The sequence below is a fragment of the Bufo bufo genome, chromosome 3 (assembly GCF_905171765.1).
Source record: "Bufo bufo chromosome 3, aBufBuf1.1, whole genome shotgun sequence".
Classification (NCBI taxonomy): domain Eukaryota; kingdom Metazoa; phylum Chordata; class Amphibia; order Anura; family Bufonidae; genus Bufo; species Bufo bufo.
Window position 1 is genome coordinate 410,508,077 of NC_053391.1, and position 19,460 is coordinate 410,527,536.

At 42.2% G+C, this 19,460-nt stretch overlaps 1 protein-coding gene across 4 annotated transcripts in view; it reads left to right on the forward strand.

Annotated features, from left to right (window-relative positions):
- NF1 (neurofibromin 1) overlaps positions 1–19,460 on the forward strand; it is a 259,226-nt gene that overhangs the window by 137,049 nt on the left and 102,717 nt on the right. For 2 of the 4 annotated variants that reach the window (XM_040424878.1, XM_040424879.1), the window contains exons 30-34: positions 828–890; positions 7,937–8,095; positions 17,376–17,473; positions 18,314–18,460; positions 19,303–19,449. In XM_040424878.1, the coding sequence (XP_040280812.1) occupies positions 828–890; positions 7,937–8,095; positions 17,376–17,473; positions 18,314–18,460; positions 19,303–19,449 (614 nt within the window). The remainder of the gene's footprint in view (positions 1–827; positions 891–7,936; positions 8,096–17,375; positions 17,474–18,313; positions 18,461–19,302; positions 19,450–19,460) is intronic. The other 2 variants (XM_040424880.1, XM_040424881.1) reach the window with 1 other exon arrangement.

Sequence of the window (19,460 nt, forward strand, 5' to 3'; positions counted from 1 at the left end):
ATGTGCTTTATTATTTAGCTATAATAGCCTGCCTACATTCAGTGCGCTGCCTGTGCTGTTCTTTGCACGTCCCGCGCTGATGAATGGCAGGTCTAAGGCATATTGGTACATATTAGACTTTTTCCAGGGTGCGGGTGCCCACAGAGAGGGCTCTGAGTGCCGCCTCTGGCACCCGTGCCATAGGTTCGCCACCACTGGCATAGGCAGTAGATGTAAAGCACAAGTCGACTTGTGGGCTGCTGGAACTTGAGGATCAACCTCGAGGCAGTGGCGCTGTAGGCGTGGGCATTCGATTAGGTTGTAATGGGGAAAAAGTCCTAATCCAGCGCTTTGCAAAGTATGCTTCCGTTATTTAACATAGGGAAGGAGACCTGCCCCTTCTATAGATTGAGGGACGTCCTTGAAGCTCCTCATTTGGACTGTTATCTGTATTCTGACATTGTTTATATAATTGAAGCATACTTTAAAACGCCCTTGACTAGGATCTTTTTTTCCGTGGCATTAAAAAACTTTTGATGGCCACTTTAAAAATCAAAATACATTTTTCTGTTGCTACAGTGTTGTAAAATGGATGCTATTTAAAACCTTTTTCTTTTTTACTTGAATTTTAAAATTAGGAAACCAGAACTAGTAGAAGTGATTTTGGGAGCCATATGAGAGAGGCCACAATTTTCATGATGTGTATTCCATTACTATGTGTTGCATTCTTTTCTGTGAAGTTGTATGTTCGAGTCCACATTGTGTTTTTTCCATTAATTCAGTTTTTAATTTACTTTGCTATGTGTAGTTGGTGCTGTGACTTGTTTGTGCTCATCTCTGTCCTGTAGGCAACTTGCCACTCCCTACTGAATAAAGCTACCGCTAAAGAAAAAAAGGAAAACAAAAAATCAGTAAGTCTGGAGAACTTTCTATCAGCCATTTTCTCCCCGAATACACAAAAATTGACCATTTGGAACTAGAAAGAAACCTGAACGATCCTTTTTATGTTCTATATTTTCCGCTATTAAAAACATCTTCACTCCAGCCTCCAGTTCTTCACTGTCAAAATCATTCTACTAATTCTGGCACAGAATAGCTTTCATTTCGATTAACACACTGAAATTCTATAGTGTTTTGCGCCTTCTGTGTGAGCGTTTGACATGAGAAATGTATTATCTTTTTTTTTTTAAATGTCAGCTTATTTGCTTAAGGAGCATTGGTCTTAAGTAATGGGGATGGTGTGCACGGTCTCTAGACTTGAGGGGACTGCTGCTTTCTAGATGCTTGGGACTCGAAGCTTGTTCTTTCTGAAATGTGACTTTTTTTTCTTTTTTTTTTTTTTTTTGAAAAAAAAAGGCTTATAAAGTGTTTTGAGATTTCCAGTTTGATTTGATCCTTTAGATTTTACAGGTTTTTTTTCTGCACTCTTGTAAAGGTAAGTAGTTTGTATGTACAGCATTTGAAAAAAAATTATTCAAAGCTAATTTGGATAGCGACGATTCTGTGAGATAATCCATGTAATGTAGCTTGCATAAATGCTGTGTATGAAAGAAATTGCTTCAGTGGGTTGACCAACCCTTTAGGATTGATTGACCAGGGTGTGACACCCAACACTCCCTGAGGATCAGGTGTTTTGCATCAGCTCCAGAGCTACACAGCTCCATCCATTGTGTAGTGGACAGAACTGGTTACTGCAGTGCTGCTCTTATTCGCTTCAGTGCACAACATACGAAGCTGTGTAGTTCTGGCGCAGGATGGCCTTTTATGAGAATAGGCCATCAGTTGTAAAGTGTAGAGCAGACATCTCAAACTCGCGGCCCTCCAGCTGTTGTAAAACTACAACTCCCACAATGCCCTGCTGTAGGCTGATACCTGTAGGCTGTCCGGGCATGCTGGGAGTTGTATTTTTGCAACAGCTGGAGGGCCGCGAGTTTGAGATGCCTGGTGTAGAGCAACCCCTTTAAAGAAGTTTATTTGATATTTTTATATACTCCTGAACCCCCCCCGAAGATGATGACCCTTTGAAACAAATGAGGTCTTGAGTAGCATTGAAAGTGAGTAGTTTTGACAAATGGGAAAGATCCTTTACAGAGGTATAGAAGGCTTTCTCTTTGCAATGTCCACTCTTGAAGATGGCCTTTAACAATCGAATAACTCAAATTCAGTTTTTATTACGTATCGATGAACATTTATTCCATTTATTAGAAGTAGTAAGTTCTCTAGGGCTCGTCTGTGAAACTGTTGTATTCGTGTCCGCCGTCAACTTGTGTTCAGTGAAGTAAAATAAAGAAGTGTTTAAAGAGAATCTCATACCATGGACCCCTACACTGACCCAAGACCACCAAAATGGTAACTATCGATGAGTGGCAAATTTACTTAGTGGCGTGGGTAGCTGCAAAAGACTGCTGGTCAAAAGAGTTGCACTTTCCAAGGAGGATCGTCCTTATAAAATTGAATGTCATGCATTAAAGGCTTGAAATATCTTTTGTGTAATGGAGCTTTAAAAGGAACCTGCCGTGTTCAGCATGATGACTGATTCTCAGGCAGCATGTTATAGAGCAGGCGGGGCAGAGAAGATTGATTATAACATTTTATGGGAAAAGATTCAGTATAACTGGTATCCACTAAGCTCTGCTCTTTCTGTGCTTAGGAGTCCAGTGATTGACAGCATTCCCTCTATAAATGTGCATACAGAGTAGGATCACCTACTGGACTATTATAGGGACTGTTCACCCCTAATGCAGTCTCCCCCCCCCCCTATTGTGGCTGCACCTGCGGAGGGAATCATACTTGCCTGATCCCCGCCACTGGGTATCGGCTCCTTAGCTCTGCCATAGCAGCTGCAGCTCTCTTGTCTCCCTGCATCAGTATCCAGTTTGGCGCAGTTCATGTGACCGCTGCAGCTGTGACATGTCTCCTGTGCGTTATGTCACTGACGCCCCCCCCCCCCCCACACTGTTGATAAACCCCATTACGTATAAAAAAAAATCCGCTGTTAAAATGAATGAAATACTAAATCTTTTTCCACAAAAATATATCGATCTGCTCATCATCCTGCCAAGAGGTTGGATGTTCAATATGACAGGCTCCCTTTACCAACTTTTGCCAATAAGAAACACCGAAATCTAGTAGTCTATCATAAAAGTATACAGTGATCTCCGATTGCCGCTATGTCATTTATGGGTTGACTGGCAGCTGGAAATGCAATGTGCTAATTACCGTGGACAGCAGCACCATTGTTTCTGTACCAGTTTTGTCGAGGATTTGCTGCAGAATGTGAATGTGTATATGTGCAGAACTTCCCTCTAACCCAGAATAAATAGCTTCTTTTCTCTTTCAAATGGAATTTATTCTAAAATAAATGTACATAGTAGGGCTGCAGCTATCGACAATTTTTGTAATCGAGTATTCTATTGATTGATCCAACGATTAATAGAGTGCTATAGCAACAAAAAACTAATGAAAAAAGATTTTGTTTATAAAAACTCATCAGCTGCCCCCCAGTGCCACCAGCTCCCCCTCCTAGCCATGTCTCCAGCACCAGTGCTTACCTTTCCTGTAGGGGCGCCGTTCCACAGCTCCTTCCTCTTCTCCGCGTGCTGCACTGTTGTCCTGACGTCACACAGCGTCGGGTCATAGTGCGCGCTTACGTGCTTACGATACAGTACAGTGTAGTGCGGGCCTGTGGGTGACCACAGAGCGGTGAGTAATAGTAAGCGCCTCACTCCTGCTCCGTGGCCACATGACACAAACGAATCCTCGATGCAAAAAAATTGCGTCAAGGATTTTTTGTCAAATTACTCAATTCAATTATTCAGTAATCGTTTCAGTCCTAGTACATAGAGCTTAAAACAGTTTAAAATCTAGTACTTCCACATATCTCTTTTTTGTGTACTGTGGTCAAACAAGGTCCCAGTTAGTAAAAGGGGTTGGCCACTTTTTGCTAATTTCAACCTACTGATATGCTAAAAGTTAGCATAAAGTGATCAACCCCTTTAATTGTACTATAAGCAATGTTTGATCGGTCATCGATATCATGTGCTCTCTTATGCCCTTAACATAATGTCCTTGAATCATAGGTATCCCAGATGACAGGAGTTGTCTAGTAGTATAGAAAATAAAAAATCTGCCTTTAAAATGTGAAAAATGAGTCTTGCTTGTTAAATTCCCTGCAGTTTCAGCACCAGTAGTTTGTTACTTTGCTGCAGTGATGACGTGCTGTACTTGCGTCATCAATACGGTCATATAAATAGAATGGTATGCCGTCTTTGCGGCTGGTGACGACATAATAGCCCCTGCAGAAAAAGGAAAGAGCTTTTAGTAATGTGCTGTACAGTTGGCGCTAGGACAGGTGCCGGAGGAGCAAATATTTATTAAGGCTCCATTCACACGTCTGCAACGTCTTTTGCGGATCCTCAAAAACAGACAGCGGCAATGTGCGTTCCGCATTTTGCGGACTGCACATTGCCGGCACTAATAGAATATGCCTGTTCTTGTCCGCAATGGCGGACAAGAATAGGACATGTTCTATTTTTTTGCGGAACGGAAGTGCGGACCAGGAAGTGCGGATCCGCAATTCCGTGTCCGGGCAGCACATCGTGCTGCCCCATAGAAGTGAATGGGTCCGCAATTCCGTTCCACAAAATGCGGAACAAATTGCGGACGTGTGAATGGAGCCTAACTTTTATTATTGACAAACCGCTATGCATGAGAAGCCCCCTAAGGTCTTGCTCACATCTCCATCAAGCTGATCCAGGACAAATGACAGGCGGTCGACCAGCCAAAAAACCGTAGCATAAGAATCCACTAATGCCAGATCTGGCAAAATCCATCAGACTGTTCTCTGCTGAATCTGCACCAAACAGGGTCCTATTCAACAAATTCCACCTCTCGTGCAGCAGAACCTCAGATGATACTCCATTGATTTCTATGCAGAAAGGCCCATATACATGACCCAAGTATCCCAATACCAGTAGCCTTTCCAGGTACATGCTCCAGCATAAACCCAATGTGCAGGATGGCAATGCCACTGCATATGAGACGTGCAGAAGTAGGCATAACGTATGTGAATGAGAAGAAATCCGTACTGTACAGTATAACAATGAGGATGATTGTACTTGCATGTGCTGCTGATAGTTTACGTGAATTCTGCATTCTTCAGTGCTGGTGAAAGGCTGAGCAGAACTGGCAGATGAAATCGCCACCTCGCGTTCTTTCTTGTGTTCCTCGCCCTCTGCCTGATGTAGCATGCTTGGAGATCTTCTGTTTGTACTGCGTATGCCATGTACTGGCTTTTCACGTACTATAACTAGTGTGTTTTTTGTTTTTTTTTGGTCTTTTTTTGTTTCTCTAATTTGCTTTAAAACAAGGCCTAAAAAATTGCATGCAAAAGCTTTTTCTTGATCTGCTTTAACCCTTTTGCCGCCAGAGCAGTCTACACTCTTTTGATTAACACAAAATCTAACTTATAAAGTGAAGAATAAAAATCGCATCATACCTTGCCCATACCCATATATTATCTGAAAGTAGACATGCCTGAAAAAAACACCAGGAGCTTCAGCATGCTAAGTTTTTTTTTAAAGTTTTTTTTTTAACAGAAGCAAGGAAGACAAATAAGATCACCTAATTAACAACAATAGCAAAAAATAAATAAAAATCAGCTAGTCCGTCTTGCATCGGTTTCCAATAGACTTTCAGCTAACATCTGGAGCTGGCATTGTACAGCAAAAGAAACTCACCAAAAAGCTGTATGTGAAAGCACTCTGAATATAGTTCAGGATGTGCAATTCATAAATGCACATATCTTCACATGGAACTAAATAATCCACAAATCTCCATGATCCAGAGGCTGGTAAACAATCCCCGTCATGTAGCTGACACATGTCCGGATTAAGTTCAGGGGGTGATGGGATGTGACTGCTCGTATTCTCATTCTTTAGTACAAATAAAATCTATCTGACCATTAGAGGGCTCATGTACTCCCTTATTGATGAGAGGGGTGATAACATGGATACAAGTTCCTGTATATCTCCCTCCCCCCAACCTCCTGGAAACATTAGAGCTGGTCTATAGGGGATGACATGACAGGGACAGGCTAAGCTCGGTCTTCTTGATGTCACAGCTCCCCCCGGCCCTTCCCTCTCACATACAAAAGCAGAACTTTTCATGCTGCTCCCTGACTTCGAAGTCCTCTATCCCTAAGAGTACAACCACACAGCATGGTCGTGAGCCCTTTGTGGTGTGGCCGGCCAGTCTTTTATCTAATTAATGACGACCATGGTATTTTAGGTGCCGTGCAGCCATTAACAATGCTGACTGGCTATACAGTGCGGTCTTCATTCGTTAAATAAAAGGCAGCTATGACCTAATTGGCCATGCCCTGAACAGCTCACGACCTCGCCATGTGGTCATACCCTAATACTGTAGTTGGGGCAAGTGTTAAGAGCCATGGCGTATTAAATACATCCTTGGCAGTTAAAGTGTAACTAAACCTTCACACGCTTTATTAAAACAAACCTAAATTTGACGGAATTGGTTTTTGTAGTGTACTAATAATATTAGTAGTATTAAAAATATATATATATCAAATTATTATTATTTTTTTCACTTTTCCCAGCTAAATAGATGCTTGAATTTTAGGTGCCTCATCGCACTTTAGAATCCGTACTAGCGTACACTGCTGTGTAGGAGTACACATTCTACTCTGGCCGCACTAGATGATGTATAGGCCGGAGCATTGCTAAAGCCTGGCATACATGGGTCTGGAAGTGTTTTTATATCGAACAGTTAACATGTATTTTAGTGACCGGAACCTGTAGAGATGTTTGAGCCGTCTCCTCCACTAACTCACTGGTAAAATCCTTAACATCTGAGGTTTTAGCGGAGAGGGCGCAGCCGCACCAGTGATGTCATATGGTAGGTCAAGCAATGCGCTCACTCCACTCTGTTTATAGCCTGTACCGACATGGTCTGCTGGCTGTTAGTGGAGCATGTCCCATATGATATCGATGCTCTGCCTGCGCCCACCCTGCTAAAACCTCAAATACTATAGATTTTACCAGGGAGACGTGTGAAACACCTCCCAGAGGTTCTGCTCTCAGACTAAAATACATGCTAGGTCGAGTTCACATCTGCGTTTGCTCCGAGAACTGACAAAAAAAAGTCCTGTTTAAAAAAAAAAAAAATAAGTCAGAGTACGGATACTGAAGTGCAAGGGGAACCTGAACCTCTGGCGCATATTTCACTAGGAAAAGATTAAAATTGTATTAAAAATTAAGTACATTACAGAAATCATTTCCATCACATTTAAAACGCGCTTTTATAAAGTGTGTGAAGGTTTAGGTACCCTTTTAAAAGCATTGTCCAGGGGAAAACGGCACCTTTCTTTCAAACCTCTGCCACAAGTGTTGACAGACTGTGTGTAGTGGTGCAGCTCAGTCCCATTTACTTCAGTGGAGCCAAGTTTCATTACTAGACACAACCCATGGACTGGTGGGGCATTGTCTTTTTTTGTATGTAGTGTATTATAGATTTCTCTGTAGATTTAAACACCTGGCTGCAGTGTTTTTAGTGTTTTTTTTTTTTTTACTCCACCCTTCCCTCCCCCCCCCCCCCCCCAATTTTTTTTTTAAAACTATAAAAACAATGAAGACGCCATGAAACCTGCCTAAAGGTTGGACTAGTTAATTGTCTTATGTTTGATCTACTAGCTGACTAATTTCACAGCATCTCATTAGTAGAAATCCTAAATGATACATGCTTATTAACTGCACCTTGGCTCTCGTGCTTCAGTGTACATGACTCACCGTGTACTTATATTTCTATGAAAACATTTTACGTTCTCGTTGCCTTTAATAATCGATTACAATGTTGAGAAGGCAGCCGCTCATGGCTAACACATTATTTCAGTTTCCCTTTCTTTCTGTGTATTACATTATTGCAATATCTTGTTTTGCAGGTTGTAAGCCAGAGATTTCCACAGAACAGCATTGGTGCAGTAGGAAGTGCCATGTTCCTTAGGTTCATTAATCCGGCCATTGTGTCTCCTTATGAAGCAGGGATATTGGACAAGAAGCCACCTCCAAGAATTGAACGTGGCTTAAAGTTAATGTCTAAGGTATGCCTTTATTTTTTTTTTCTGGTTGCGAAGGTGTAATGTTTTATATGTTAGTGGAACATAAATGTATTAGAATAACTTGAAATGTCTATACTGTAGAAAGTTGATATTATAGGATATTAATTGTAGGAGGCTCCCCACCCCAGACGAGGGACACATACTTCTGAATGGGGCTTGCAGAAATCCATGTGCTTGCTGCCAGAATAACTTCATTCAGATGAATGGAACTGATTTTCAGTCACAGAAATGAAGACTCCCTAATAGTACTTGTAAATGCTTCTAGATTTTCCCCATGTTTGCTGCTTCTAGAAGTTGTATAAATTGACCTGTTCCAGCTTTATTTTCCGGCACTGGACCGCAGCACAGTTGGGATGCAGTGTTGACGCAGTTACTGTATCAAAGACATGCATTCACAATGCAGTTATAGAATTTAGCCAGTAATAAACATTGGTGTCCTGCATAGGATAAATCATCTAAATCAGTGATGCCCAACCTACGGCCCGCAAAGCCGTGTCATGCGGCCCGCGCAGTGACAGGACTTTATCAGCACAGGGAGCGCTGCGAACGGCACAGGCAGCAAAGCGATGCTGCCTGTGCCTGCAATCTCCCCGCCCAGCGCTGCCTCCTAGCTAATTTATTCACTGCACTTGCCTCTGTGAAATTGAAGAGAAGCGCCGTAATCTCGCACTGGCAGAGGCATCGAAGTGCGCATGCACAGTCTTCCTGGCCCCTCCGAGATTACGGCGCTTCTCTTCAATTTCAGGCAAGTGCAGTGAATAAATTAGCTAGGAAGCAGCTCTGGGTGGGGGGGGGGATCTGTGGACGACACTGAAGGGGGGGGGGGGAAATCTGTGGACGACACTGAAGGGGGGGGGGAATCTGTGGACGACACTGAAGGGGGATCTAGGGATTGGTGTGGGGATGTTTGGGTGGGAGGTCCTGAAGGGGTGTTTGGGTGGGAGGTCCTGAAGGGGTGTTTGGGTGGGAGGTCCGGGAGTGGGGGGGCCATACATTTTTTTGCTATGGGGTTCAGTTATTTCTAGCTACGCCCCTGATTGGTAAGATTGGGTGGGCACTGGAGCGATAGAGCGCCCTGCTGTAGGAGAAGCCGGCGGGAGATGAAAGGAGGAGGGGCCAGGTCCTGGTGGTGTCGGGCACACGGCGCAAGCATGGCGGTGGAGGATCTGACTGAAGCCTAAAGACCAGACATCAAGGTAGACCTGCAGAAGAAGGTGACAGCGCAGTATGTGATGTATACATGTGTGTAATGTACACTGCGTGCAGAATTATTAGGCAAATGAGTATTTTGACCACATCATCCTCTTTATGCATGTTGGCTTACTCCAAGCTGTATAGGCTCGAAAGCCTACTACCAATTAAGCATATTAGGTGATGTGCATCTCTGTAATGAGAAGGGGTGTGGTCTAATGACATCAACACCCTATATCAGGTGTGCATAATTATTAGGCAACTTCCTTTCCTTTGGCAAAATGGGTCAAAAGAAGGACTTGACAGGCTCAGAAAAGTAAAAAATAGTGATATATCTTGCAGAGGGATGCAGCACTCTTAAAATTGCAAAGCTTCTGAAGCGTGATCATCGAACAATCAAGCGTTTCATTCAAAATAGTCAACAGGGTCGCAAGAAGCGTGTGGAAAAACCAAGGCGCAAAATAACTGCCCATGAACTGAGAAAAGTCAAGCGTGCAGCTGCCAAGATGCCACTTGCCACCAGTTTGGCCATATTTCAGAGCTGCAACATCACTGGAGTGCCCAAAAGCACAAGGTGTGCAATACTCAGAGACATGGCCAAGGTAAGAAAGGCTGAAAGACGACCACCACTGAACAAGACACACAAGCTGAAACGTCAAGACTGGGCCAAGAAATATCTCAAGACTGATTTTTCTAAGGTTTTATGGACTGATGAAATGAGAGTGAGTCTTGATGGGCCATATGGATGGGCCCGTGGCTGGATTGGTAAAGGGCAGAGAGCTCCAGTCCGACTCAGATGCCAGCAAGGTGGAGGTGGAGTACTGGTTTGGGCTGGTATCATCAAAGATGAGCTTGTGGGGCCTTTTCGGGTTGAGGATGGAGTCGAGCTCAACTCCCAGTCCTACTGCCAGTTTCTGGAAGACACCTTCTTCAAGCAGTGGTACAGGAAGAAGTCTGCATCCTTCAAGAAAAACATGATTTTCATGCAGGACAATGCTCCATCACACGCGTCCAAGTACTCCACAGCGTGGCTGGCAAGAAAGGGTATAAAAGAAGAAAATCTAATGACATGGCCTCCTTGTTCACCTGATCTGAACCCCATTGAGAACCTGTGGTCCATCATGAAATGTGAGATTTACAAGGAGGGAAAACAGTACACCTCTCTGAACAGTGTCTGGGAGGCTGTGGTTGCTGCTGCACGCAATGTTGATGGTGAACAGATCAAAACACTGACAGAATCCATGGATGGCAGGCTTTTGAGTGTCCTTGCAAAGAAAGGTGGCTATATTGGTCACTGATTTGTTTTTGTTTTGTTTTTGAATGTCAGAAATGTATATTTGTGAATGTTGAGATGTTATATTGGTTTCACTGGTAAAAATAAATAATTGAAATGGGTATATATTTGTTTTTTGTTAAGTTGCCTAATAATTATGCACAGTAATAGTCACCTGCACACACAGATATCCCCCTAAAATAGCTAAAACTAAAAACAAACTAAAAACTACTTCCAAAAATATTCAGCTTTGATATTAATGAGTTTTTTGGGTTCATTGAGAACATGGTTGTTGTTCAATAATAAAATTAATCCTCAAAAATACAACTTGCCTAATAATTCTGCACTCCCTGTATGTAGTGCAGTGTGTGATCATCACATACTGCACTACATACATTACACTTATGTATACATCACATGCCCCCTCACAGTAATAATGCCAAGATATGTGCCCTCTTCACAGTAGTAATGCTCACACATGCCCTTTCACAGTAGTTATGATCACACATGCCCCCTCACAGTAGTTATGATCACACATGTCCCCTCACAGTAGTTATGCCCAGATATGTGCCCCCTCACAGTAGTTATGCCCAGATATGTGCCCCCTCACAGTAGTTATGCTCAGATATGTGCCCCCTCACAGTAGTTATGCTCAGATATGTGCCCCCTCACAGTAGTTATGCCCAGATATGTGCCCCCTCACAGTAGTTATGCCCAGATATGTGCCCCCTCACAGTAGTTATGCCCAGATATGTGCCCTCTTCACAGTAGTTATGCTCAGATATGTGCCCTCTTCACAGTAGTAATGCTCAGATTTGTGCCCTCTTCACAGTAGTTATGCTCAGATATGTGCCCTCTCACAGTAGTTATGCCCTGATATGTGCCCTCTTCACAGTAGTAATGCTCAGATTTGTGCCCTCTTCACAGTAGTTATGCTCAGATATGTGCCCTCTCACAGTAGTTATGCCCTGATATGTGCCCTCCTCACAGTAGTTATACCCTGATATGTGCACCCTCACAGTAGTTATGGCAGATATGTGCCCTCTTCACAGTAGTAATGCTCACATGTCCCCCCTCACAGCGTTTGCATTTTTTTCTGGCAAAGTTACCTGGTTCCAGCCCGCGAAATTTATACCAAGTCTAGTGCGGCCCTCAAATGAAAAATGGTTGGGCACCACTGATCTAAATGATTTAATTCATTGCTGCTGGCTACACTCAAAACTGTGTTTTGGATGCATTTTTATCGATGCAGTAACTGCTTAACATTGCATCCCTACTGATTTGTGTGGCAGCGCCCTTTCAGGGTGCCAGTACATGGAGCCGCCCAGCCTCCGGATTGGCATGCTGATTACCATTAATTGCTAGGCTGCACCTGTACTTGCTATTGTCTCAAATTACACCTACAAGTCCATTTCAGCAGTTGGGGCTCTTCACATACAGGGAGTGCAGAATTATTAGGCAAGTTGTATTTTTGAGGATTAATTTTATTATTGAACAACAACCATGTTCTCAATGAACCCAAAAAACTCATTAATATCAAAGCTGAATATTTTTGGAAGTAGTTTTTAGTTTGTTTTTAGTTTTAGCTATTTTAGGGGGATATCTGTGTGTGCAGGTGACTATTACTGTGCATAATTATTAGGCAACTGAACAAAAAACAAATATATACCCATTTCAATTATTTCTTTTTACCAGTGAAACCAATATAACATCTCAACATTCACAAATATACATTTCTGACATTCAAAAACAAAACAAAAACAAATCCGTGACCAATATAGCCACCTTTCTTTGCAAGGACACTCAAAAGCCTGCCATCCATGGATTCTGTCAGTGTTTTGATCTGTTCACCATCAACATTGCATGCAGCAGCAACCACAGCCTCCCAGACACTGTTCAGAGAGGTGTACTGTTTTCCCTCCTTGTAAATCTCACATTTGATGATGGACCACAGGTTCTCAATGGGGTTCAGATCAGGTGAACAAGGAGGCCATGTCATTAGATTTTCTTCTTTTATACCCTTTCTTGCCAGCCACGCTGTGGAGTACTTGGACGCGTGTGATGGAGCATTGTCCTGCATGAAAATCATGTTTTTCTTGAAGGATGCAGACTTCTTCCTGTACCACTGCTTGAAGAAGGTGTCCTTCAGAAACTGGCAGTAGGACTGGGAGTTGAGCTTGACTCCATCCTCAACCCGAAAAGGCCCCACAAGCTCATCTTTGATGATACCAGCCCAAACCAGTACTCCACCTCCACCTTGCTGGAGTCTGAGTCGGACTGGAGCTCTCTGCCCTTTACCAATCCAGCCACGGGCCCATCCATCTGGCCCATCAAGACTCACTCTCATTTCATCAGTCCATAAAACCTTTGAAAAATCAGTCTTGAGATATTTCTTGGCCCAGTCTTGATGTTTCAGCTTGTGTGTCTTGTTCAGTGGTGGTCGTCTTTCAGCCTTTCTTACCTTGGCCATGTCTCTGAGTATTGCACACCTTGTGCTTTTGGGCACTCCAGTGATGTTGCAGCTCTGAAATATGGCCAAACTGGTGGCAAGTGGCATCTTGGCAGCTGCACGCTTGACTTTTCTCAGTTCATGGGCAGTTATTTTGCGCCTTGGTTTTTCCACACGCTTCTTGCGACCCTGTTGACTATTTTGAATGAAACGCTTGATTGTTCGATGATAACGCTTCAGAAGCTTTGCAATTTTAAGAGTGCTGCATCCCTCTGCAAGATATCTCACTATTTTTGACTTTTCTGAGCCTGTCAAGTCCTTCTTTTGACCCATTTTGCCAAAGAAAAGGAAGTTGCCTAATAATTATGCACACCTAATATAGGGTGTTGATGTCATTAGACCACACCCCTTCTCATTACAGAGATGCACATCACCTAATATGCTTAATTGGTAGTAGGATTTCGAGCCTATACAGCTTGGAGTAAGACAACATGCATAAAGAGGATGATGTGGTCAAAATACTCATTTGCCTAATAATTCTGCACGCAGTGTATGTCGGTTGTGCCCGGCCAGCTGTTTTAGGTTAAGAGCCAGACACATCTGATATATGTGTACTGCACTTCAGTGCACAGATCTGGTGTCTATACACTGATGGTGCCAGAAGGCAGCCTTTTTCTGTCTGGCAGTATTTGGCATCTGGCGTCATCAGTGCTGCTCTGGATGAATATGGAATATAGAAAACTATGGGATCAGCTTCAGTTCCCCTCTGGCGTTTTCTGCACCTAGTCGAAGGGGAACTGAGCCAAACAGCTGGAGGGATGTTAAAATGTACCTGAGTTTTCCAAAAAAAAGTTTGCATAATGGCTGTCCTTCTTCATGCAATCATAAAACATAAAGGAGTAACTATGTTCGGGCTTTCGTAAAGTCTCTTTCAGCCATATTCCTGTTTCAGCTGCACAGCTAGATGCATTTCTCTCAGAAGCAGTGGGTGTATCCCTGCTGCCAGTACTGTGCGCAGTGACTACTTCCCACTGTTTTTGATTTCAACTCTGATGCTCAGAAAGCTGATAAGGAGGGGGAAATCACAATTTACAGAAAAGCAGGAGGCTCCTGTGATTTTTCAGCAGCAGTGTAGAAGCTAGCTCTGACACACCCACACAGCAATCTGAGTCTCTGTAACCAGGGACAAATCTTGCCTGACAACATGCAGTGGACTGCGACGTAGGTGGAATGATACCCCTTTTTGCTGATGACACAAAGATTTGTAACAGGGTTAATGTTCCTGGAGGGATACACCAAATGGAAAAGGATTTAGGAAAACTAGAGGAATGGTCAAAAATCTGGCAACTAAAATTTAATGTTGATAAGTAGTGTTGAGTGAACTTGTGGTTTAAGTTCGGCGTCTAAAGTTCGGCTTCGGGTTATCGAAGAATCCCGACATGGATTCCGAATTCCGTTGCGGTCCGTGGTAGCGGAATCAATAACGGGATTCTTCGATAACCCGAATCCAAACTTTAGACGCCGAACTTAAAACAAAAGTTCGCTCAACACTATTGATAAGTGCAAGATAATGCACCTGGGGCGTAAAAACACCAGAGCAGAACATAAAATCAGTGATACAGTCCTAACCTCAGTATCTGAGGAAAGGAATTTAGGGGTCATTATTTCAGAAGACTTAAAGGTAGGCAGACAATGTCATAGAGCAGTAGGAAATGCTAGCAGAATGCTTGGGTGTATAGGGAGAGGCATTACCAGTAGAAAGAGGGAGGTGCTCATGCCGCTCTACAGTGCACTAGTGAGACCTCTTGGAGTATTGTGCGCAGTACTGGAGACCATATCTCCAGAAGGATATTGATACTTTGGAGAGAGTTCAAAGAAGAGCTACTAAACTAGTACATGGATTGCAGGATAAAACTTACCAGGAAAGATTAAAGGACCTTAACATGTATAGCTTGGAAGAAAGACGAGACAGAGGGGATATGATAGAAACTTTTAAATACATAAAGGTAATCAACAAGGTAAAAGAGAGAATATTTAAAATAAGAAAAACTGCTACAAGAGGACATAGTTTTAAATTAAAGGGGCAAAGGTTTAAAAGTAATATCAGGAAGTATTACTTTACTGAGAGAGTAGTGGATGCATGGAATAGCCTTCCTGCAGAAGTGGTAGCTGCAAATACAGTGAAGGAGTTTAAGCATGCAAGGGATAGGCATAAGGCCATCCTTTTATATAAGATAGGGCCAGCGCTTATTCATAGTATTCAGTACAGTTGCAAGAAAAAGTATGTGAACCCTTTGGAATGATATGGATTTCTGCACAAATTGGTCATAAAATGTGATCTGATCTTCATCTAAGTCACAACAATAGACAATCACAGTCTGCTTAAACTAAGAACACCCAAAGAATTAAATGTTACCATGTTTTTATTGAACACACCATGTACACATTCACAGTGCAGGTGGAAAAAGTATGTGAACCCTTGGATTTAGTAACTGGTAGAACCTCCTTTGGCAGCAATAACTTCAACCAAACATTTCCTGTAGTTGCAGCTCAGACGTGCACAACGGTCAGGAGTAATTCTTGACCATTCCTCTTTACAGAACTTTTAGTTCAGCAATATTTTTGGGATGTCTGGTGTGAATCGCTTTCTTGAGGTCATGCCACAGCATCTAAATCGGGTTGAGGTCAGGACACTGACTTGGCCACTCCAGAAGGTGTATTTTCTTCTGTTTAAGCCATTCTGTTGTTGATTTACTTCTATGCTTTGGGTCGTTGTCCTGTTGCAACACCCATCTTTTGTTGAGCTTCAGCTGGTGGACAGATGGCCTTAAGTTCACCTGCAAAATGTCTCGATAAACTTGAGAATTCATTTTTCCTTCGATGATAGCAATCCGTCCAGGCCCTGACGCAGCAAAGCAGCCCCAAACCATGATGCCCCCACCACCATACTTCACAGTTGGTATGAGGTTTTAATGTTGGGGTGCTGTGCCTCTTTTTCTCCACACATAGTGTTGTGTATTTCTTCCAAACAACTCAACTTGGGTTTCACCTGTCCACACAATATTTTGCCAGTACTGCTGTGGAACATCCAGGTGCTCTTGTGCAAACTGTAAACGTGCAGCAATGTTTGTTTTTTTTTGGACAGCAGTGGCTTCCTGTGTGGTATCCTCCCATGAAATCCATTTTTGTTTAGTGTTTTACGTATCGTAGATTCGCTAACAGGGATGTTAGCATATGCCAGAGACTTTTGTAAGTCTTTAGCTGACACTCTAGGATTCTTCTTCACCTCATTGAGCAGTCTGCGCTGTGCTCTTGCAGTCCTCTTTACAGGACGGCCACTCCTAGGGAGAGTAGCAGCAGTGCTGAACTTTCTCCATTTATAGACAATTTGTCTTACTGTGGTCTGATGAACAGCAAGGCTTTTGGAGATACTTTTATAACCCTTTCCAGCTTTATGCAAGTCAACAATTCTTAATCGTAGGTCTTCTGAGAGCTCTTTTGTGCGAGGCATCATTCACATCAGGCAATGCTTCTTGTGAAAAGCAAACCCAGAACTGGTGTGTGTTTTTTATAGGGCAGGGCAGCTGTAACCAACACCTCCAATCTCGTCTCATTGATTGGACTCCAGTTGGCTGACACGTCACTCCAATTAGCTCTTGGAGATGTCATTAGTCTAGGGGTTCACATACTTTTTCCACCTGCACTGTGAATGTTTACATGGTGTGTTCAATAAAAACATGGTAACATTTAATTATTTTTGTGTTATTAGTTTAAGCAGACTGTGATTGTCTATTGTTGTGACTTAGATGAAGATCAGATCGGATCACATTTTATGACCAATTTGTGCAGAAATCCATATCATTCCAAAGGGTTCACATACTTTTTCTTGCAACTGTATATTGGGCAGACTAGATGGGCCAAATGGTTCTTATCTGCTGACACATTTTATGTTTTCTTGTGGCCATGACTTTACAGCTTTTTTTTCCGGTGGATGCAGGCATATTTTTTACATTAATGATTTAGTAATTTGGTAGTTACACCATTCTCTATCAAATGTAATATAATTATATGAAAGTACAGTCACTCTATAAGCTGGCCTTAGAGTAATCCACGCCATGTACGGACACGTGGACACATTTTTCACTACATTATAGATCAATGATTGATTTTTTTAAACTCCTACTGTATTTAACTTTATAAATATGCTGATGGGTTAATTAAGAGAAATTAGGTTGTGAGCCCTACTTGGGAATAGGATTGATGCGAGTATGTTGAAGTTACATAAATGTTTGATCCAGAAATGTTTCATACGGTGAAAATATATCTGCACTAATTACTTTGTATGGCAGATTCTCCAGAGTATTGCCAATCACGTATTGTTTACGAAAGAGGAGCACATGCGTCCCTTTAATGAATTTGTGAAGAGCAACTTTGACGCTGCACGAAGGTAAAAAGTTCTGTTTTATCACTTTTTAAACTAGTTTATGGGTTACAGCAGCAGACTTCTCCATATTAGAACACTTTGGGCACATAGCATTGCCTTCTTGGGATTGATGGTATGTCTATTGATTTTATGTTTTTTTAATTATTTTGCTGTGCTTTCCATTCAGCCTTGACACATTCAGAAAATGACATTCATCTAATCTTGACTCCATTTCTGATGTTAATTGTATGATGCTATTGAGAGTTTGTGTGTATCGTCCTATAAACTGGCAACATGTTTTCATGTAAGAATTGTGATATCTGAGCGTGTGGACACAAGGTCAGAGCCGGCTATGTTCATTCATGCCAATGAATTATTTGCCACTTTAATTGAACTTGACACTTAAAGGTCATGTGTACATGCTGCCCTTTCATAGCGGTTACTGTGAATTTGAGATTATGGTATGTTGACCTCCATGAGCGCACATTGCTATGCCTGATGGTCAGCTAGTGTCTCGCCTCTCAGCCCTTAGAAATGACCTGTCACCATGAAATACAGTGTAATCTGCAGCCAGCATGTCATAGAGCAGGAGGAGAAGAGTATAGTGCAGTAGTCTAATTGGGAACTCCACTCTTTCTGAGGTCAAGACGCCCCATTTGGCTATTGTCAGTGATTGCTAGCATTCTCTTTAATTCCGTTTATAGACACAGTTGTTAGTCATTGATAGACCGCCGCTTTGTACAACTGAGCTCAGAAAGAGCAGAGACTTAAATATATAAAATGTATTGTAAATTTAAAGTCAGAGTTCACAATAAGAGCTGTACCATCAACATGACCTATAAATGCCACTGTTTTTTTTTATAGGTTTTTCTTTGACATTGCAAATAATTGCCCGCCAAGTGACACAGTTAATCACAGCCTCTCCTTTATTACGGATGGGAATGTACTTGCCTTACATCGGTTGCTCTGGAACAATCAGGAGAAGATTGGACAGTACCTTTCTAGTAACCGGTACGCAGTCATTAACCTTTCTCATGTTGCCTGCATTGATACAACTGCAATATTCCAAACCAAGCATCAGTCTAGCTGGGGCTTAGTCATGTCTCATCAAGGTTGTGCTTGGGCTCTGATATGTTGTGTGCTGAAGGCTATGTACAACTTCAGAGGCAATTTTTGTTTACGATTGCATTTTACTCATTTTTGGCTAAAAATCATATTTTCAATTGGCCTTTATTAAAAATATTGTACAGTTCTGTCACAAAGGGCTAACTGGTTTTCTAACTGTGTGACTGGTACTTTCACTTAGAAAAAACAGGGATGAACAGCACTCCTTAGTATCAGTGCGGTGGGTGCATGTCTCCGGGGGGGTGGTAAAAAGATCCCCAATCCAGTGTACATAACAAGAGATGAAAAAAAAAAAAAACTTGAGACAGCACGTCCAAAGATGGGCGAGCTGTCTCCAGTTTTTTATTTTTTTCATCTCTTGTTTGGTACTTTCACTTTGTGAGGTCATCTAATAAACCTAAACTCTCAACTACTAAGGGGCCATAATCACTTATTTAAGCCACATTCTTAAGATCTGAACCATAATGAGCCTTTATAATGTCAGGGAGCAGAGATAAGGAGCCCCTCAGCTCCCCAACTGACTGAAAAGAGGGAGTCCACAGGCTGCTACTAGAGCATCTCAGGTTTGTACAGAAAAAAAAGCTCTATTTTTAATAAAGACCAATTGAAAAATATGATTTTTAGCTCAAAATGAATGCAATAATTAAAAGGAAGCCCCAAAGGTGTACATAGCCTTTAACTGTATCTTGGATTATAGCAAATTAATCTTTTATTTTCTACTTTCAAAGGGATCATAAAGCTGTTGGTAGGCGGCCATTTGATAAAATGGCAACTCTGCTTGCTTATCTTGGCCCCCCAGAACACAAACCAGTTGCGGACACGCATTGGTCTAGCTTGAATCTGACCAGTTCCAAGTTTGAAGAATTTATGACCAGGTACCAGACCC